Source organism: Urocitellus parryii, chromosome 11, assembly GCF_045843805.1.
Source record: "Urocitellus parryii isolate mUroPar1 chromosome 11, mUroPar1.hap1, whole genome shotgun sequence".
NCBI lineage: Eukaryota > Metazoa > Chordata > Mammalia > Rodentia > Sciuridae > Urocitellus > Urocitellus parryii.
The window spans coordinates 15,064,110-15,086,169 of NC_135541.1; the positions used below are offsets into that span (position 1 = coordinate 15,064,110).

A 22,060-nucleotide genomic window follows, 5' to 3' on the forward strand; every position below is an offset into this window, starting at 1 on the left:
ATTTGACTAAAATGATCATCTCAAATCTTGATAAGTTATCGTGTTCTTAATTCCTGAATAAAAGTCAATATGGAGTTTCCTCCATATTGTTTTAGTTTATGTATAGCATTTAATTAGTTTGTTTTTTAATTGTATTCTGACTCATTCTTTTTTTTCTTTTTAATTCTTTTTCATTAGAACTCTGTACTCATTAGCTATTCATATAGTACTTACCTAATTCCTTGTTCTGCTTTTCTTAGATGGTTGTAATGAACCCAAACTTCAGATCATTTATTTGTTTTCTTCTTCCTTCCAATGAGACTATTGTTAGGTTCACATTTTTAAATCCACGACTCAGCTTCTACTATGTTTGTGGTAAAAGGTGAGAACTCCATTAGGCTTTTCATTTGTAGGGTTTTTTCCTTACTTTTTATAAGTCTCTGCTGGAATTAGTAAAGGGAGGTGGCAATTTCTTTGTCCCCTTCATTTATGTTCAATACTAAAACTGCTTATGGAAACAGTATCTGGTGTTGAGCACAAATCATCATAGTGTTAAGACTTGACTATTGAACTAAGTCTCTCTGAATAAGAAGAAAACACCTTCAAGTTAGGCAAATTATTATTTAAAAGGAAGAGGGCCTTTTCCCTCTTCCCCAAAAGCTATCTTATTCAAGTTTGATTTTTCTCTTCTGACAAACACAATGCATTAATCTCACTAGTAATGTTTTTGGACTCTGCTTGTGTGACCTGTCTTTATCTAAATGCCATATTTTGTTAAGATTGGTATATTATTTGTTAGGGAATATCACTATTTACGTTAAAGCATCTTCTTTTCCTCTGAAAAGTTGATTTTTGAATGCTCTCTGGGATTGACTAAGAACCAAAGCATAGAGTCCCAAGTCAGATCTTTGTTCCCTTGTAGCTGGTACATGTTAGAATGTTGGTGCGCTTCATATGCTTGCCTTTTTGTTTTGATCTTGGCCCTCTCCCTGTCCAAGTAGATCAGATAGAATACCTTATTTCTCGTGGAACTTCTCAGAGACAAACAACAGGGATATAACTTAAAAGATTAAACTTCTCTTCTCCTTTTGACCCTCTACCAATCTGTGTTATTCAAAATCCTGAAAAAATTGCTTTTATCCTAGACGCAAATCCAGATCTCCTTCCCCTAGAAGACGGTCTTCCCCTGTCAGGAGAGAGAGAAAGCGCAGTCATTCTCGATCTCCCCGTCACAGAACCAAGAGCCGGAGTCCTTCCCCTGCTCCAGAAAAGAAGGAAAAAACTCCAGAGCTCCCAGAACCTTCAGTGAAAGTAAAAGAACCTTCAGTACAAGAGGCCACATCTACAAGGCAAGTTCATTTATTTATAAACACAATTTTAGACGGTTGATAGTGTCTGCCGATATGATATCTCTGAGTTTAAAACAAATTACTAGATCAGTGTGGTGGCACATGCTTGTAATCTCAGCTACACAGGAGGCAAACACAGGAAGATCACAAATTTGAGGCCAGCCTGGACAATTCAGCTAGTGAGACCATGCTCAAAATAAAAACAAAGGCTGAGGATGTAGTGCAGTAGTAGAGCATTTTCCTGGTGTGCTTAAGTGTAGGTTCAATCCCCAGTACTGAAGAAATGTTTGCCTTTTAGATGTTGAAAATGATAAAATTGACTTGTTCAGACAAAACTGCATACATTATAAGGAAAACACGCAGAGGTGAATACTGTGTGTTGGTTGTATTGTTTCATTGTACATTGTTTTACAATGTTTTATATACTGTTTTATATACTGTTATATACTGTTTTATATACTGTAATTTTTTTTTTTGAGAGAGAGAGAGAGGAGGGAGAGAGCAAGAGAGAGAATTTTAATATTTATTTTTTAGTTTTCGGCGGACACAACATCTTTGTATGTGGTTCTGAGGATCGAACCCGGGCCGCACGTATGCCAGGCGAGCGCGCTACTGCTTGAGCCACATCCCCAGCCCCTAATTGACCTTTTTTAAAGTTTTTTTTTTTTAAGTTGTAGCTGAACACAATACCTTTATTTTATTTTTATGTGGTGCTAATGATCGAACCCAGTGCCTTCCACATTCAAGGCAAGCACTCTACCACTGAGCTATAAACCTATCCCTTGACTTCTTAATATATTGTGAATACTTGTTAGGGTTTTTGGTTTATTTTTGTTGTTGCTGTTGTTGTTTTGGTTTTTAATTGTGGATAGAATTGTTAGTCATTGCCTATGATCCCAGCAACTTGGGAGGTTGAGGCAGAAGTATCAGGATCACAAGTCCATCCTCAATAATTTTGGCAAGATCCTGTCTCAGAATAAATGAAAATAGCTGGGGGTGGAGCTCAGTGGTAGAACAACCCTGGGTTCAGTCCCCAGTACCAAAAAAAGAAGAAGAAATTGTCACTTAGTGAGTTCTACTGATAAGTACATACCTTTTTGGAGCCAGAGAGAAGTCTTTGTTAATTTTAAAAACCTTGTTAAAAATATATATATTATTATGTCATACTGACTTAACAGCTTGTAGTAGAAGAGGAAAAAAAAATAAGCTTTTATTTCCACAGTGACATCTTGAAAGTTCCCAAGCCTGAACCTATACCAGAGCCTAAAGAACCTTCTCCTGAAAAAAATTCCAAAAAAGAAAAGGAAAAGGAAAAGACTCGCCCAAGATCTCGGTCACGTTCCAAATCAAGATCACGGACGCGTTCTCGGTCTCCTTCTCATACTCGCCCAAGACGGCGCCATAGATCCCGATCAAGGTGAGTTGAGGTCTTAAGATCAGGACAAATTTTTTAAAAATTATTGATGGACTCAATACCTTTATTTTATTTTTATATGGTGCTGAAAAGTCAAACCCAGTGCTTTACACATGCTAGGCAAGCGGTTTACCACTGAACTACAACCTCAGTCCTCAGGATAGATTATTAAGTTGTATATGCTATTTTCCTAAAGAATCATGTAAGTAATATTAAAGTTGTAGAAAATATTTGTACAGATGTTGTTATTTGGATTTACACATGAACAATTTTCTGTATACCATAAAAATCTATGAATAAAAGATTGTAGCACTTGAAATTCATATTTTAAATCTGGCTTTTGGAAAAAACAGTCATGGAATTCTTTGCTCTAGATTTATTCAGTCTAATTCTGTCTGTTTCGACAGATCATATTCGCCTAGAAGGCGGCCAAGCCCAAGAAGGCGGCCATCTCCTCGAAGAAGAACTCCACCGAGACGAATGCCTCCTCCACCAAGGCATCGAAGGAGTAGATCTCCTGTTAGACGGTCAGTGGTGTTTTAATTTGAAAGTGTGAAACGTTTTGACACTTAGTATAATTTTTAAGAATAATTTCAGGATAATCTTCATTAGTGAAAGAAAGATCTCATAAATGATATTATAGATGTGTTGTAAAAAGCAGTAGTGCATTTGAAGTGTAAAGCTGTTTGAGTTGTGAAAAATGTCTATTTCAGTATTGAAAAAAAAAAAAAACAAGAAATCTACCCTCTTGCAGATACTTAAATGTTTACCCTTTAGGATTTTACTAAGAAATTCTATCCAAGAAAGAGAATTAGTCACCTTCCATTTGACTTAACTTATGAAAAGTAGTTGAGTACAGGGCCACTAAGCTACCTTTTACCAGTTTAAAAATAATCCATTCACTATTATGCTTTAATTTTTTAAAGTGATTTTATTTCTCATACAGATGATGGGATAAATTGTATACAGTTCAAACAAAAATTGACTGTTCCCATAATCCTATTTCATTGATATTGGGGATTTGCTATTTGGCTAGTCATAAAATCTAACCCTGCCAATACCAGTTTCTTTGCCCTGAATAATTCTGAAATAAGCATAAGGTAAAATTTTAGATTTAAAATGTATTACTAAAATGAGATTGTGAGTAGATATGTCCAAAGTACAGGCCTAGAACACTTTTAGCAGAGTTTTGCTGCCTTAATAAAACATCTTGCCTGTTTTTGAAAGGAACCATGATGATGACCAAACTTCAGGTTGTACATTGGACAGGTTAGGGTATTTTGTTTTTGTTTGGTTGGTGCTAGGGATTGAAACCACTGCCTTGAGCGTGCTAAGTACATGCTCTATTACTGATTGTGCTTACTAAGCCATTTACAGTCAACCTTGCATATCTGAGTAAGGTTTCTTTCAGGGAACCAAATCAACTTGTAAATAAAGAATAACATCAAATAAAACTCCATGAAGTTTATTTCTTCATTCAGGTTTTTTGTAGATACACACAGAAACATATATATGATAAGTTCTTGAGGTGTATTGAACAATTATTCTATTAAAAATAACAGAATTGATGTTACTACTTAAAGGTGAGACCAGTGGTGTAAATAAATGGTCAGCCATTTCAGGCATTGCACTTTTCTAAAATTGATCATTTCTCTTTAGCAAATAAGGAATGCTGGTGCTTTCTAGTAGAACAGTAGTGGAAACAGCTATTTCTTATAATTGGAGTTTTGCAAATAGCATGTTTTGATTGTGCTTACTAAGCCATTTACAGTCAATATTTTGCAGATTGTGTAAAATTCCCTTTCAGCCAGTTTTTATCTTACACTTAAGGTAGGGTTTCTTTTTTTCAGGTTCTCAGGAATTCTTCTGCCAAAGGTGAATTCTGCAGGTACACATAATTGCACAGAACTTACCACAGATTTTGCCGCAGAATTCGAGAGGCCCTGCTTCTAAGTTTATGTAGCTAAATGAATTCCTAATCTTGCACCTTTTTTTTTTTAATGCAACTTAAAGGTTGCCTGACTTTGTATTATTAAATGAAAAACACTTTGTCATCCAATTTTGTATGCAAACTCCAAAACACCAGTATCTTTCCAAAGGAAGAAAGAGGCTGGTTTGTTATTGTGTGATAGCATTGAACTTGACAAGTTTTATAATTGGAGGGACAACTTCATCAGAAGCATTTATCATTATGTTATTTCTGTTTAATCTCAGAACTAGCTGTTTCCTGTTGTAGGTTATGATTTTGTTTCTCGTTATTTTTGACTGATTTATGTACTTAGCTACATAAACTCAAAAGTTGGATAAAAGTAGCTGTATTTTTATGTAAACCATACATGCCTATAAAGGTCATTTTTTATAAATGTGTAGTTTCTGAATATAAATACTTTATTCCACAGAAGAAGGCGTTCATCAGCATCCTTGTCTGGGAGTAGCTCATCATCCTCTTCATCTCGTTCCCGGTCACCGCCAAAGAAGCCTCCCAAGAGGACATCTAGCCCCCCTCGAAAAACTCGTAGGTTATCTCCTTCAGCAAGTCCTCCTCGGAGAAGACACAGGCCATCACCTCCAGCAACTCCTCCACCAAAAACTCGTCATTCCCCAACACCCCAGCAGTCAAATCGTACAAGAAAAAGTCGTGTTTCTGTGTCTCCAGGGAGAACTTCAGGTAAAGGTAAAAATCAAACACACAAAAACATCATGTTCTCTCTTTGGCTACTCAGAGCATACTATCTGTGGTTGTCCCCTGTTTTTGTTCTTACCTTTTCATGCTTTAAGTTCTTGGGTTGAAATAGAGACTTCATGTAAAAGTGGTTTGTTTTCTAGAATGCCCTCTGGCATTGAACAGTTTTGAGAAATACATCACTAGCTGTGGACTGTTGGAAATGGGACAGCTAATTGAAGTATTGTCACTGATCAGGGTTCATTTTATTACTCGATGAGACTAGTTACATTTTTCCCTAGAGATTGTTCATTTGATATCTTATTTGAGGACTTTGTATTCTTCCTTAATTCTTTATTGGCCACATTGTGCTCTCAAAGGAAGGACATGGTGTCCTGTTAAAACCTGACTTGTTTTTTTAAATTTAGGTTTGAGGCAGGGTTCTTCTGAGTATTGTCCTTGCTTTGTTCTGCAGATTGATTTCTATGAGGAATTTATGATCTGTGATCGTGCCAGGCAAGTAGAATGCTGTGTTAGTCTGTTTAGTTAGTTAGTTTGTTTTTTGTTTTTTTTTTTTTTTGCACTAAATACAAAAATATAAGATCCATCTGAATTGTGCTTAGGGCTAGAATGATACAGTCAGCTTGAAAGGTGAGTAGTAGGGGAGAGGGGAATATTGTAAAAACTACTATAGTGATTAGATATTTTTTCTTTTTATTCTTTTTAGTTATACATGAGAGTAGAATGTATTTTGACATGTTACACATACATGGAATATAACCTCCCATTCTTGTTGAACATGATGTGGAGTTGTATGTTTACATATGAACATAGAATATCTGTTTCATCCCACATATCAGAGAATATTCAGCTTTTGGGTTTTGGGGATTGGCTTATTTCATTCAGTGTGATAGCCTCCAGTTCCATCCATTTACTGACAAATGCCATAATTTTATTCTTCTTTACAGCTGAGTAATATTCCATCGTGTATATACCACATTTTCAGGTATTGAAGGGCACATAGTTTGGTTCCATAGCTTAGCTGTTGTGAATTAAACATCAATGAGATATTAAGGAATAATTTTCTAGGTTACCATATACTAAGATTCTGATCACTCTGAAAATCTTCAGTATATGTTAGTGAACTTCGTGAGTACAGGGTTTCTAGGAGGCTACTATGCTGGCATATCTTGACATCACATCACCTCCCTACACTGTGTAGTATGGTGATATCTAGAGAGGCCAATTTTGCTTTGCTTTTTCTTGACTTCTGTGACAACACGGGCATAGACTTAGCTATCCATGGAAGGAACACCAGCAAATAATGGCAACCCACAAAAAGTAATGTGTAGATTATTTTCAAATTGTAAATCAAATTACTTTGGTTACACATCATTAAATATGATACAGTTGTTAAGTATGGGAGGGGGCATAAATATACACCCTATTACTTTTTGTTCAAAATTGGGAAAATGTCGGTTCGTTCGTAAACTCTGATTATCATGTCCAAATCTGATGCTATTGCCCTGGTCTATTTGTCTTTTCCTGTGAAGTTTTCTTTCCTTTGTCTGGAGCCAGAATGCTCTCTAGGGAAAGAATATAAATGGTCCCCACTGTTGCTTTGCAAAAGCACAACAAGTTAACAGTTTTTCCATTTACATTCATATAGCCAAAGAGTTACTGAAAGGACTAAACAGAAGGACTAAATCCTGGTTAAAATAGAATGACTAAGAATTATCAGTTACCTTTTTAAAGGAGTGCACAGGTGCTGTCCTCCTGTGTTTTGGCATATGCTTTTTGCAAACAAGACACATGAATACATGCCTGAGAGAGAAGTCTTAGTGGAGGACAAGGAACTGGTTGTATTACTTTAGGTTCTGGAATAGTGCTTCCCAGTCCAAATAGAATGCAGGCAAACCAGACACTGTGGACAGTGTTGTCAGAGGTTTCCTTATTATGTCTACTGAAGATGAGTATTGTGTTGAGCTGCTTGGAAATAACCTTTTATTTTGAATTAACATGGTTTCCATCCTCTGATGAAATTTGAGAGTTAGAAAAGACCTTAGCAGTGGTCATCTAAACAGGTTCTCACTCTCACGTTAAGTAACATGGTCAAGGTCAACCAACCAGGAATAGATTTAATAAATACTTTGCCCAGCTTTCCTACACCCAAATGCTGCTTTGATTACTGAAGGAGGGAGATGGAGGGCAAGATGAATTTATTCAGTTTCTGTATCATTCCTTCATTTCAGTCTCTGTGTGGATAATTAGAGCAGGTACACGTTGAAATATAATGAAGTTCACGGTTGTATTTCATGCAGCAGCCATTAATCAGGGCCCTGGGTCTCTGCTGTTGATAGTGGGGGCCTGTGAAGTAGGAGGGAGGGAGGAAAATTTTTTTTGAGAAAATTGGGGGTAAATTATTTGGAGTAAAATATACAGTCTCATCTGAAAGGGGTCATAGAGAAACATTTTATAATCAGTGGCATGTCACAGGTAAATTGGCATTGTCTTAACACATAAAATAATGCTTTATTCAATGAGGTAATCTTGAACAGGGACTGTATATAGCTGTGGAGATGGTAATTTGAGTTTATTTAAATCACCTTAGCCATATAAGTTATGCTCAATGTACACTTAATGGTTATTTTACTATTTCTGGCTACAGAGTGACTTTACAAGTGATCTTTTGGGTAATTCTAAGAGATTAACAATTAATAGAACTGGTAAAGTAAATTTAAAATTCTGGTTTTAGAGTTGCCTCTTAGATTTCTATGTTCATGATAGAATGATTTTGCCCCTTGGATACTTACGGTGAAACATCAGTAAGATAGCCAAGTGGGTGGTATAAAAATCTAGAAAAGTAAACCTGGAATGTTATCATTTATAATATTAATGATGTGTGGCTCAGTCCTACCAAAGTAGGTGTACATAATGGATTCTTGTCTGGTGGTATAAATATTAATAATTTAAGATGGTTTTAGTTAGCCAGGTCATTAATGAGAGGATGAATTGGATTCCAAATGTGTTATTTCCATTGTGGGGGTGGGGGGAATGTTTAGTTTTATTATTTAGTAAGCAGGCATTTCCCAACTATCTTGCAAACATAACCACATTTTTAATGTTTCTTGAAGGAAAATACATTCTTCCATCCAACCAACCAGTTTCAAAAATAAGTTTTGAAACCAAGTTTTCCAGGGTGGTTACTTGGGCATGTGGCTTTATGGATAACTAGATTCCTTTCATAATTGGTTCAGGAATTGAGGATTAACTGATATTTAAAAGTAGAGTCTGTGGACTGGAACACAGCCTCAAAATAGTTAAAATATTTCCTTGAATTTGTTAAAGTACAAGTTTTGATATACTTTTTCCATCCTTATTTCTTCCCTTAATATATGATGACTAAAATTAGAAGCTAATCATTCTTTTCCCAGTTCTGTAGTCAGTCCATATGCCTTGTATAATCATTAATAAAACTCTGGTCATTGAGAGAGGTAATTTCTTGTTTAACTACTTTAAAAAGATCAGATTACTGTTAGATCACTAGTTCTCTAAGTACTGCCCTTTGGAGTAAGCCATTACAGAATTCTGAATATGTGTCTGAGACGTCACTGCATTCTGGGTCAAACATCCCATGGTGATTGCATTCATCATGCAAAACAGGTTAAGAATCCTGAGGGGATCATGTTGTCTATAGGTTTATTTCTTGAGAGGGGTTTTATCAAGTCAAGTTAATCTGTGGTAATTTAATGATTATGTCTATATATACTACTGATTCTGGTTGTAGCATGGATGGATATTTTTAAGCAGAGATACGAGTTGGGAATCAAAACTGATGTCCTGAAAAGAGAATCTTGGGTTCATATTCTAGCTCGAGTACATTGTCTCTGTCACTGGTGAAGTTTCCTTGAGCCTCAGGTTTCCCTTATAAAATGGAGCAGAGAGGAATAGAGAGGATATGATCCTAGCAACAGTGCTTAACAGTACGTATAATGCAGCAAGTTTAGAAAAGGTGGTTGTCATAATTTTCCACAATGTTCATAATAATGGCTAATTAATGGATCTCCTACTGTTTCAGATATAGAACTGGTTTTGTGTTTTCTCCTTTTATTTCTTAATTCTTTGGGAAGAATCTTTCAGTCTTGGTGTTTGGTAATTTTTGTTATTGTGAAGATTTCATGCTACATAAAAAGCCTTCAGCCTCTTGGGTGTGGCCGTTTATTTCTCATTTCTAGATCCAAGTGCCTTCCAGAAGAAATTTAACCAGTCTCATTTCTTAATCATTTATCATCTTTATTGCTTTTTTTTTAATCCAACTATACTAGTTTTTTAAAAACTTATATTAATGAAGTCTCCAAAGTTGAATGTGAGTGTTAGTTGTGAGGCTCAAGTAACACATAGAAGTTTACTTTCCTGAGTTGAAAATTATACATAGCATAAAGCTAGTTCTAGGGGCTGGGGATGTGGCTCAAGCGGTAGCGCGCTCGCCTGGTATGCATGCGACCCGGGTTCGATCCTCAGCACCACATACCAACAAAGATGTTGTGTCTGCCGAGAACTGAAAAATAAATATTAAAAATTCTCTCTCAAAAAAAAAAATTATAAAAAAAAAATAAAGCTAGTTCTACTTATAACAGCTCCCAGTTGTATGGGGGTTTTGTTTGTTTGTTTTATTTTTGTTATGGGTTTCTCTTGAGAATCTCACAGTTTGGAAGAAATTATTGTAGGAATTTGAGGCTTTTTTTTTTTTTTTTTTTTTAGATTTTATTTTATTTTATTTTTTTAAAGAGAGAGTGAGAGAGGAGAGAGAGAGAGAGAGAGAGAGAATTTTTAATATTTATTTTCTAGTTCTCGGCGGACACATCTTTGTTGGTATGTGGTGCTGAGGATCGAACCTGGGCCGCACGCATGCAAGGCGAGCGCGCTACTGCTTGAGCCACATCCCCAGCCCGAATTTGAGGCTTTTCATTAAACATTTAAAAATTCCTACTACTACCTCAGATAATGACTACAAGGTCTTACAGAAATTTTTTAAGTTCTTAGTAAATTCTTTTTTTTTTTAAATTCATACCTATATATCTTATGTCATCTTTTGAAAGCTTTTTTCCCCCACTTATTTTTTATAGTGACAAAACATAAAGGTACTGAGAAGAGAGAGTCACCTTCACCAGCACCAAAGCCTAGAAAAGTAGAGTTATCTGAATCAGGTAAGTTTTGTTGGTGGTTTTTTTCCCCCCCTCTGGTTGTATACAAAGTACATTCACACCAATTCATGTCTTCATACGTGTACCTTGGATAATAATGTCCATCACATTCCACTATCATTTCTAACCCCATGCCTCCTCCCACCCCTCTGCCCTATCTAGAGTTTCCTCTATTCCTCCCATGCTCCCCCTCCCTACCTCACTATGAATGAGCCTCCTTATATCAGAGAAAATATTCGGCATTTGGTTTTTTGGGATTGGCTAACTTCATTTAGCATTATCTTCTCTGGCTAACTTCACTTAGCATTATCTTCTCTAAATCCATCCATTTACCTGCAAATGCCATGAGTTTATTCTCTTTTATTGCTAAGTAGTATTCCACTGTGTATATATGCCACATTTTTTTGTTAGTGGTTTTTTAAAAGATAATTTGCCCCCTTTTTTTCAAATTTGGTTCTTCCCTCTGGTTGAAGGGAATGATTAATGATATAGCGTATGGCTAACAGTTAACCAAAATAGCATTTATAAAATGGTTAGCACCCAGCCTGACCTGTAATAAATGCTTAACTAAATTTATCTTTATTTCATATGGTACTTACATTGCTTGACACCTAGTCAGTTAAAAGTTGGAGAATCTATTTTCCTATTCAGATATGTCAGACTATTTGTATGCATAACTAAAGAAGCACTTTCTAAATGCATCCATCTTTCAGAAGAAGATAAAGGTGGCAAAATGGCTGCAGCAGATTCTGTGCAGCAGAGACGCCAATACAGACGACAGAACCAGCAGTCTTCTTCTGGTATGGCCATTGACTTAAATTTTTTTTTTATCTGCGCCCCTCCCCACTTTTAAGTAAAAAAAGACTATAAACAATCATGGCTGGGTGTGGTGGCACACACCTATAATCCCAGTATCTCAGGAGGCTGAAGCAGGAGGATCTCAAGTTCAAAAGCCAGCTTCAGCAAAAGCAAGGTGCTAAGCAACTCAGTGTCTAAATAAAATACAAAATAGGGCTGGGGATGTGGCTCAGTGGTCAAGTGCCTGAGTTCAATCCCTGATCATCCCCCCTCTTAACACCCCCCACCCCCCAAAAAAAGAAATAATCATTAGTGTGTACTGATTATACACAAGAATTTGAACCACATCGAAATATTTGGGAGCAGGGTTGTCTGTCTCGTTCTCCCTCAGGTGTACATTCTTTTTAAGTTGTTATGTAAGTAACTTAATTTAAGTAACTCCCAGTAACTTAGGAGGCTGAGGCATGATGATCACAAGTTCAAAGCCATCCTCAGCAATTTATGAAGAACCTGTCTCAAAATAATAAGGGCTGGGGATGTAGCTCAATGGTAAAGTTCCTCTGGGTTCCATTTCCAGTACCAAAACAAAAAAAGTAATAGATCTGGCTAAGAGTATAGCTAAGTAGAGCACATGATTTCTGTGTGCAAGGGCCGAGGTTCAATCTCTAGCACTAAATCAAAAAGTTAAAAGCAATAGATCCTTTTTAGAGTACAGTAGCATATTAGATACCAGGCACTACAGTGTATATCTGTAATCCCAGCTACTCAGGAGGCTGAGGCTGAAAGATTGAGAGTTTAAGCCTAGCTTGGACAACATAGCAGAACCTTCTCTGAAAACGTAAAAAATAATAAGATAGAAAACAGGTATAAAACTGAAGTAGTATAGTTTTTTTCCTGATTTCCTAAATCTTCACACCAAAACTTGTATTCAGAATGTTTTTATGCATGTGTAGGCATCTTTGGCTCAAAAGGTGGCCTGGTGTATATGTAAGTCATTTTTCCATGCTAGTCTTTATAAGTCAGCTTCATTCTTTTGCTAGCTGTAGTATTTTCTTTGTTTTTGTTTTTTGTTTGTGTGTGTATGTGATACTGACAATTAAGCTCAGGGTGTTATAATTGTTGAGAAAACACTCTACTACTGAGCCACATCTCCAGTCCTTTTAAGACAAGGGTCTCCCGAAATTGCCAAGACAACACCTCTAGTTACAATCCTCCTGTCTTGGCCTCCTGAGAAGTTGGGATTACAGACATATATCACCATACCCAGTGAGCTTCAGTGTTTTTTATAATATAAGTATGTACCATAAGCTATTGAGCAGTCTGCTTATTTATTGAACGTTAAGAGTTTTTTTTTTTCATAGTTTTCTTTTGTGTCTGTGTTGTACTTAAGTAGATATATCTATAATTAGAATTGCTGGATTAAAAAATATGTATGGATGGGCTGGGGCTGGGGTTCAGCAATAGCACACTTGCCTGGCATGTGTGAGGCACTGGGTTTGATTCTTCGCGCCACATGTAAATAAATTTTTAAAAAGGGCTATTAACAACTAAAATATATGTATATATTAATTATATATATATATATATATATGGAACTGGGCATGGTAGCACACACCTGTAATCCTAGTGGTTCAGGAGGCTGAGGCAGGAAGATTAAGAGTTCAAAACTACATTCAGCAACTGTGAGGCACTAAGCAACTCAATGAGACCCTGTCTCTAAATAAAATACCAAAAAAGAGGCTGGACATGTGGCTCAGTGGTTGAGTGCCCCTGAGTTAAATCTCTGATATTAAAAAAAAATATATGGGAAAAGGTTTTTTTTTAATCCCAGATGCTTTATTATTATTAGCTTATTTAGTGTTTATGACTGAGTCTATGTACTATCTTTGCAGAGTTCATAGAACAGAAACCACACCATCCCACAGTTGACATTAAGTGCTTCAAGTAAAAGAACCAATTTATTGTCTGGGAAATCACAACTTTTTAAAATATTTTATTTATTTATTTATATGTGGTGCTGAGGACACAGCCCAGTGCCTCACATATGCTAGGCAAGCACTCTACTACTGAGCTACATCCCCAGCCCTGTTTTGTATTTTATTCAATGTCAGGGTCTCTGAGTTTTTTAACACTTCATCCTCTCAAGCCACTGGGATTATAGGCGTGCGTCACCATGCCTAGACAAGTTATGATTTCTTTTTTTTTTTTTTTTTTTAAGTTGTAGATGGACACAATATCTTTAGTTATCTCTATTTTATTTGGTGCTGAGGATCGAACCCAGGGCCTTACTCATGCAAGGCAAGTGCTCTGCCACTAAGCCACAGGCCCAGCCCAAATCATGATTTCTTAAAAGACATATTTGTATTGTTTTGATTGGATTGCATTATGAAAATGACTTTCTGATTTATATAATACTTCATTGGGCTTGACTTTGAAGTATATGTTATCTAACACAGAATGTATCTATGCTTGCTTACCCTATATTCAAAAAACCTAGACAAGCTCGTTTAAGCACAGACCTAGTATAATTTTTTGTTTTATTTTGTACTGTGTAATTGTAGACTCTGGCTCCTCCTCCTCTTCAGAAGATGAGCAACCCAAGAGATCACATGTGAAGAATGGCGAGGTAGGCAGGCGGCGGAGACATTCCCCTTCTCGCAGTGCCTCTCCTTCACCACGGAAGCGCCAAAAAGAGACCTCTCCTCGGTAACAACTTTTCTTTAATGGTCTTCCCGTAGCTGTGGTGAAAGTTCATAATTTAAAGAATGGGCTATAGGATTATCTTAGAATTTGGTTCATTCCTTCATTTCAAGAACTTTGAGGAGGTGGTTGGATTTTGTTTGGGTTTTAGGTTTTTGGGTCCCCGCATCTTCATTAGTAATTACTAATATTTAATAAGAACTAGGTAAGTTTTGAGTCAGTGTATCATATATATGCATGACTAGATGAATAAGCCAGTTAAATCATAGCATTAATTCCTGAATATTTTAAAAAATATCTCCTTCAGTAGGGGTTAACTCCATCAAAGTAAATAATTTAGTGAATGGAATTCTTGACATTTTTTTTTTCTCCACTGCTCTCAGGATGCAGATGGGAAAGCGATGGCAATCGCCAGTGACTAAAAGGTTGGTTAGAAACTGCTTTGTAAATTAAGGGCACCTACCAAAAGTTTAGTGCCTTAAATTCCTATTTAGGACCATATCCTGTTCTTAGATATGTAGTGGACTGTAGAATTGTACCCGAAGTGTTCATTTTAGAGCTTCGTTTGAACTTCAATTTTGAATATCTTGTTACCATTTGGATCAACTTACATCAAGGCACGCACAGTTTGAGCAACATATAGGTATTTTCTAATAATTGGATAATACCTCCCTAGATTTAGTAGTGCAAGGGACTTTGTGGTGACTTAAAGCAAGAAAAACTTAGAAGTTAAAAGTTAACATAAGGCTTTGGCCCTATTCATTCTTTCCATAAGTACAGATTTGGGTATCCTTGTGCAAAATGCTTGGGACCAGAGGCGTTTCTGATTTTGCAGTATTTGTGTGGACTTGCAAGTTGAGCATTTCTAATCCAAAAGTGTGAAATCCAAGACTTTTTGAGTACCAAGCAACTCAAAAAGTTTCAGATTTTGAAGTTATTTGGATTTTCAGATAATGGATGCTCATCCTATGTTTATTCTTGTGCTCTTTATATCTCAGACTTTGAAGATGGGTTATTTTAGGTAATCTCATTAATAAGGAGTGTTGTATTATATGGGACAAAGCAGGGTTATTTACATTGTAGAGGAAACCATTTATTGATATAAAAGCCAAAAAAGATCATTAGATATTACAGTATTTTCCCATCTACAGTGATCTGTGGATTCTGTGAAATTGCTAGCTCAATAAAGTGTATTACAGAGTTAGGTTAGTAATAGGATTGCCCTATTTTGGAACTACTTTCTGTTCTGGAAAGACATGCCTCATAACAGGAAATTCAAAACTAATGTTATATTGCCTTGTTCTAGTTGTTGTTGGTTTTTTTTTTTTGTTGGTTTTTTTTTTTTTTTTTTTGGTTTTTTTTTTTTTTTTTTTTTTTTTTGGTAGTAGTAGGTAGAAAATACTTTTATTTATTTTTATGTGGTGCTGCTGAGGATCGAACCCAGTGCCCCACACATGCTAGGCAGGCACTCTGCCACTGAGCTACAGCCCCAGCCCCCTCCAGTATATTCTTATTTTGTTCTGGATGGGGGAAAAAGGTATTTTAGCTGGACATGGCTGCACACACCTGGAATCCCAGCTACACGGGAGGTTGGAGGCATTTGCATTTTTTATTTCTAGGCAGGGTTTTTAGTTGCCAAGGCTGGCCTTGAACTTGGAGTCCTCCTGCCTCAGCCTCCCATGTTTCTGGGATTACAAGTATGTGACACCACCCCTGGCTAGTAATATTACTTACCAGAGAACATTGAAGCCAGCTTAAAAGACTCTCACTTAAACTTAAAAGACTCTCATAATAAAATAAAGGGCTAGAGATAAAAATTCAGTGGTAGAGCACCCCATATTCAGTTCCCAGTGCTGCAGTTAGTCCATCTACCATCAGATGTCTAGGATTTAAAGATGAGAGAATAATTATTTGGAATTGTCCTTCAGTATCATATTTTAGGAGAGGAGATATAGCGTGGTTTTGAATATTTCATGTGTAAAGTGTTAAAAATGAAGTTAGTCCCCACAAACCATAAGCAAATTTTAAATGGGAAACTAAATTTAATAATGAATTCAAGGATTTTTTCCTATCCAAGGAGAACCAAGACCTAGTAAACTTTAGATTCTAATTACAGATTTACAGGAAACCTCAATCCTATCCTAAACAGATAAATTAAGAACTAATTATTTGAACTATTTTGTGTATGTGAACTAACCAAAAGAAGACAAATTGGCTTGGAATATATTGTAAGGCACTGTTACTTGCTTTATTCTAATTTTTCATATGTGTTGGTTAAGTGTGCAACAGAGCTCAAAATTAAGGTTTATGTCATCCTCAACTGCATTTTAACCACATAAATCTAAAATTTTGGATCTTAAACCAGTATAGCTTTAGTAGTTGGACAGTTTTGGTCTTTGGGACAGTGTTGTTAGATAACAGTGTACGAGTGGATATGTTTTCTTACAAATTAAGAACTAGGAGCAGTGATCCCCGAATCTGGGTCTTAAGCCAAGTCTGTATTGGAGAGTTGTAAAGCAGTAGTTCCTAACAAGGAACCAAAATCACCTGAAGATTTTTTTCAGCAAACACCTGACTATATTTAGCCCATACCCGGTGAGCGTAAATCTCACAGTTGTATTTATCCAAATGATTATTTTTTGCATTCCAATTATAAAGGAGCACTCTGAAACAATCTTTTGCAAACTTTATTTCAATAATCTGTGTCATGTTAAGAATGTTCTGTTGTAACCTAGAGCACCTCTTTTATGCCTGCAGCATATTTCACCAAACAATATTTATCCTTACCACAAATGAAACATTGGTTTTTGAAGAACACTGCTCCAGAACATGTATAACCAGTGTTATCCCTTGGGCTAATGAAAACTGAAAGTTAGGTCTTCTGGGCATTTCATTATAAATGCCACTGACTCCAAACAACTTAAATTCTTCTTTGCTTTAGTGGTAGACGGAGAAGAAGTCCCTCCCCACCACCTGCCCGAAGGCGACGCTCTCCTTCTCCTGCTCCTCCTCCTCCTCGGCGGCGCAGATCTCCCACACCACCACCGCGGCGAAGGTACTTTGTCAGATATTTGTATGAAAAGCCCAGAACTCTCAATCACAGAAAATAAAACAGGGGGCTGGGGATGTGGCTCAAGCGGTAGCGCGTTCGCCTGGCATGCGTGCGGCCCGGGTTCGATCCTCAGCACCACATACCAACAAAGATGTTGTGTCCGCCGAGAACTAAAAAATAAATATTAAAAAAAATTCTCTCTCTCTCTCTCTCTCTCTCTCTCTCTCTCTCTCTCTCTCTCCTCGCTCACTCTCTCTCTTAAAAAAATAAATATATAAATAAAACAGGGTGTAAGGGGTAGGGTACAACTTTATGAATAAACTGAAACCAATACTAACTTTAGAATATAGAATCTGAGCAGATGCCTCTTTAATCAAAGCATCCTCACTAATACATATTGGCAGTAAGTGCTTTCCAAATATACCTGTAATATTATTTACCAGTTATGCCAGACCATAGTCTAATTTATTAGGAAATGTGATACAAACCCAAATTGAAGGTCAATTCTACAAAGTAAGTAACCAGCCATGGGTGGTATCACACACCTGTGATCCCAGCAAGTTGGAAGGCTAAGGCAGGAGGATTACAAATTCAAGGGCAGCCTTAGCAACTTACAAATAAAAAAGGCTGGGATTGGGATGTGGCTCAAGTGGTAGCACGCTTGCCTAGCATGTGTGAGGCACTGGGTTCGATTCTCGGCACCACATACAAAATAAAAAAAAATAAAGGTATTGTGTCCACCTAAAACTGAAAAATAAACATTAAAAAAAAAAAAAGGCTGAGGATGTAGCTCAGTGGTAGAGTGCCCCTGGGTTCACTTTCTTGTAACACACAAACACACCCCAGAGTTATGTCAGTCATGAATTACTGAGGAACCATTGTAGACTGGTTGCAACTAAAGAGATCTAGGATCGTGGAACAGAAAAAGGATGTGTATTAGTAGTAAACACGGAGAATATTGATACTTAAGTTACTATAAAGTTAATGTTGATGTAGTACTATGGTTTGGGTAATTTTTATAGTTCCATAAGTTGTTAACATAGTAGCAGGTTTTCACTTGTTTTGTGACTCTTTAAAATCACTTAAAATAAAAATTAGAGGGGGAAAACATGGTTTATTGATATCAAGCACTAACAGGCAGTATAATGGCTGGCTACCACTCTTTAGTACCTGTTATGTGCTCCAGTTAAAGTGTTAGATGCTTTATGTAGCTTACCTGTAGTCCTCAAGGTAATCTTGCTTGGTAAGTGGTATTCTTTTTTAGGTGAGAAAATGGAATAGGTCAGAATTACTATACCAAGTGCTGCTCTGTCACATTGCTCCCAAACTGGCTAATTGTAAATCTGATTTTGGATGAGAATTCCCCAGTGTTCAGTCTTACAAGTGTAATTCCTAAGAAGCACATAAGGATTGTATGGTAGTGAAGCATCCAGAGGAAGGCCAGGATGGGTGTTTGTTTACAGACATGCATGTCTACTTCTGCCCACTGCTAACTATAGGGTGCTAGTAACTTCTGGTTACTCTGGCCCCATGCATTTGATTTCCTGATCTGTTGGACGTTTTAGCTTATACTGATGATGTATGTTTCTCCTAGGACTCCTTCTCCTCCCCCTCGTCGGCGCTCACCTTCCCCAAGAAGATACTCTCCTCCAATACAGAGGAGGTACTCTCCTTCTCCACCCCCAAAGAGAAGAACAGCCTCTCCTCCACCTCCTCCTAAACGAAGGGCATCTCCATCTCCACCACCAAAGCGCCGGGTCTCCCATTCTCCTCCTCCCAAACAGAGGAGCTCTCCAGTCGCCAAGAGACGTTCGCCTTCTTTATCATCAAAGCATAGGAAAGGGTCTTCCCCAAGCCGCTCTACCCGGGAGGCTCGGTCGCCACAACCAAACAAACGGCATTCTCCCTCGCCACGGCCTCGAGCTCCTCAGACATCCTCAAGTCCTCCACCTGTTCGACGAGGAGCATCAGCATCACCCCAAAGAAGGCAGTCCCCATCTCCAAGTACTAGGCCCATTAGGAGAGTCTCCAGGACTCCAGAACCTAAAAAGACAAAAAAGTAAAAATATTCTGTGCTTTTTGGTTAGGAATAATTAGTCGCATAGCTGTGTATATATGGAAATTCTCCCCCTAGCCCCCAAATCGAGAAGTTATAGAAAGGAATAAGCTGTGAATATAAACTATTAAGGCATATTTTGGGTACTGGTGCTATTCACAAATCCTTTTTAATTTCAGGATAGTTTCTTACAGTATAAATTAAATGCCATAGGATTTTGTTTGGTTCTTAATATATTGGGGGTTTGAGCAGTGTGCTTCCAAAAGCAAGCTCAGATACATAGAACATTTCTTCTGTGTGCATATAATATGGGTGAAGGTAGTCTTAACTCTAAGGAATGTGCATTGCTCATTTCCTATAGGAAGGATCGTTAATGAGGGAGGATTGTGGGGCTTGAGACCTAGATTATGTAAATTTGATGTGCTAGTAGACAACTAGTGCTGCGAAATGTTTGTAATCTAACCTGATTATATGTTGTAGTTGATTATTTTCTCTTAGGAATAGATGTTTGTTGTCAGTGCTAAGCCCTTTGTTTTGTCTTCCTCATGTAGGGCCGCCTCACCAAGCCCACAGTCCGTAAGAAGGGTCTCATCCTCCCGATCTGTCTCTGGATCTCCTGAACCAGCAGCTAAAAAGCCCCCAGCACCTCCATCCCCTGTCCAGTCTCAGTCACCCTCAACAAACTGGTCACCAGCGGTACCGGTCAAAAAGGCTAAAAGCCCAACACCGAGCCCATCGCCAGCCAGGGTTTGTGTCTGCCTTGTTTTGAACATCTTTTGCAAATTTTAGGTCTGGTCACTGTGAAGTAGAGAAAATATCAGTATTAAAATATTGGAGTTCGAACTCTTTCACCTTTGTGAATCAAATCTAATCTTGGACAGGTTTCTATATTAAATAAAGTCAGTGGTTAGAATTTTTTGAATTGTATAAGCCAATTGGATTGTGAAGTATTTTATGTAATTGCTTAAAAACATGAAATTACAATTTATAGAGGAGGAACTGTAGCTTAATGCCCTGGAATCAATCCCAGCACCAAAGGAAAAAAAAAATAGATTCAATTATAGCAGGAGCTTTTTTTTTTTCCTTCATAAATTAATTTGATACACAAATAGTAAGTGACTTTTGATGAGTCAGCCTCTGATTTTGAGTTCACAATGGTGTGAAATTGCATTCAATAGAGACCGTACTTTGAATTTTGAATGTTGATCTTTTCCTAGGTTAGTGATCAGAACAGTCATTCTACTTTTCACTTTCATATTATTCAGTAAGTTACATGAGATACTAAACAGTTGATTATAAAATAGACTTTGTATTTGGATGATTTTGCCGAGCTATAGGCCATTGTAAGTGTTCTGAGTTTACTCAAAGTATAGGCTAAGCTTAAGCCACAATGTTCAGTGGGTTAAGTGTATTAAGTGCCTTTTCAACTTCAATGCTTTCAACTTACAATGGGATCACAAAGTTTATTAGGACATAAACCCATCATAAATTGAGAAGTATCTGAAGTTAAGAGGAACAAATCATTCTTAAATTCTAATGATAGGCAAGGTCAAATAGTGACTAGAGATAATGACATTTCATACGGATGTGTTAATAGTCTATAGCTGTCCATTTATTAAAAACCTGCTACATCTTAGGCAAGGGTTGTGGTTAATTTACAGATATTTCTTATTTCTGTCTTCTTTCTGTAGTCGTATGGATCAAACCCACAGCCTCGTGGATGCTAGGCAATTGCTCTACCACTGAGCCACATTTCTAGTCCCCTGACATTCCTATTTAATCTTCAAGTTCAGGAGCTGGAAATGAACTCAACTGTAGTTAGCCCCTGACTCGTTCTAGTCTTGGAGACCTTAAATTCTAAAGTTTGGAATTAAAGTTAGGGAAAATTTGTAAGAATCTGTTACCTTCAAGGACATTTGCTGTTAGAATTTGTGAAGTTCACCTTTGCTGTAACAGTGAGGCCCCTGAAGTCTTAGAGATTGTCCATTTAGGTGTTCCCTTGAGGAAATAAAATGTTCAGTGGACACAATTTTTAATTAGATTGATTATCTTGCTGTCATTTTTCTGGATTTCTAGAATTCAGATCAAGAAGGAGGTGGAAAGAAAAAGAAGAAAAAGAAGGACAAGAAACACAAAAAGGATAAGAAACACAAGAAGCACAAAAAACACAAGAAGGAAAAGGCAATGGCCGCAGCTGCTGCTGCGCCTGTGACCCCTGCAGCCATTGCCGCCGCCACAACCACGTCAGCACAGGAGGAACCCGAGGCAGCACCGGAGCCCAAGAAGGTATCTACTGACTCTTCCGCCTTGTGGACAGATGAGAAGAAATCATTCAATTTTTTAATTATTATTATTTTTTTTTAAATAAGTAGTTAACTTATTTTTTCCCCTAATAATTGGCTCCCTAGCTGTTATTCATATTTTTGGTGACCTGCCAAGAATATGAACATAAATGGCTACCAAAAAAACTTATTATTTTTTAAAATACTTTCTTTTTGGGGGCTGGGGATGTGGCTCAAGCAGTAGCGCGCTCGCCTGGCATGCGTGCGGCACAGGTTCAATCATCAGCACCACATACAAACAAAGATATTGTGTCCGCTGAAAACTGAAAAATAAATATTAAAATTCTCTCTCTCCTCCCTCCCTCCCTCCCCCTCTCTCTCTCTCTCTCTCTCTCTCTCTCTCTCTCTCTCTTTAAAAAAAAAAAAAAACTTTCTTTTTATACTGGGGATTGAACCTGGGGCCTGCATGTAGTTTACCACTGAGCCACACACACTGCAGTTTTTTTTTCTGAATAACTTGAAACAAAATTTATATATCATACAGCTGGCCCATTAATTAAAGTT

The 22,060-nt window shown here is 37.2% G+C and overlaps 1 protein-coding gene across 6 annotated transcripts in view; it reads left to right on the forward strand.

Moving 5' to 3' along the window:
* Positions 1-22,060, forward strand: part of Srrm1 (serine and arginine repetitive matrix 1) — a 29,933-nt gene that overhangs the window by 6,681 nt on the left and 1,192 nt on the right. For 2 of the 6 annotated variants that reach the window (XM_077791222.1, XM_077791227.1), the window contains 12 exons: positions 1,125-1,328; positions 2,551-2,745; positions 3,150-3,269; positions 5,142-5,416; positions 10,531-10,611; positions 11,322-11,408; positions 13,968-14,112; positions 14,490-14,531; positions 17,048-17,161; positions 18,753-19,217; positions 19,766-19,961; positions 21,291-21,500. In XM_077791222.1, the coding sequence (XP_077647348.1) occupies positions 1,125-1,328; positions 2,551-2,745; positions 3,150-3,269; positions 5,142-5,416; positions 10,531-10,611; positions 11,322-11,408; positions 13,968-14,112; positions 14,490-14,531; positions 17,048-17,161; positions 18,753-19,217; positions 19,766-19,961; positions 21,291-21,500 (2,134 nt within the window). The remainder of the gene's footprint in view (positions 1-1,124; positions 1,329-2,550; positions 2,746-3,149; positions 3,270-5,141; positions 5,417-10,530; positions 10,612-11,321; positions 11,409-13,967; positions 14,113-14,489; positions 14,532-17,047; positions 17,162-18,752; positions 19,218-19,765; positions 19,962-21,290; positions 21,501-22,060) is intronic. The other 4 variants (XM_077791223.1, XM_077791224.1, XM_077791226.1 and 1 more) reach the window with 4 other exon arrangements.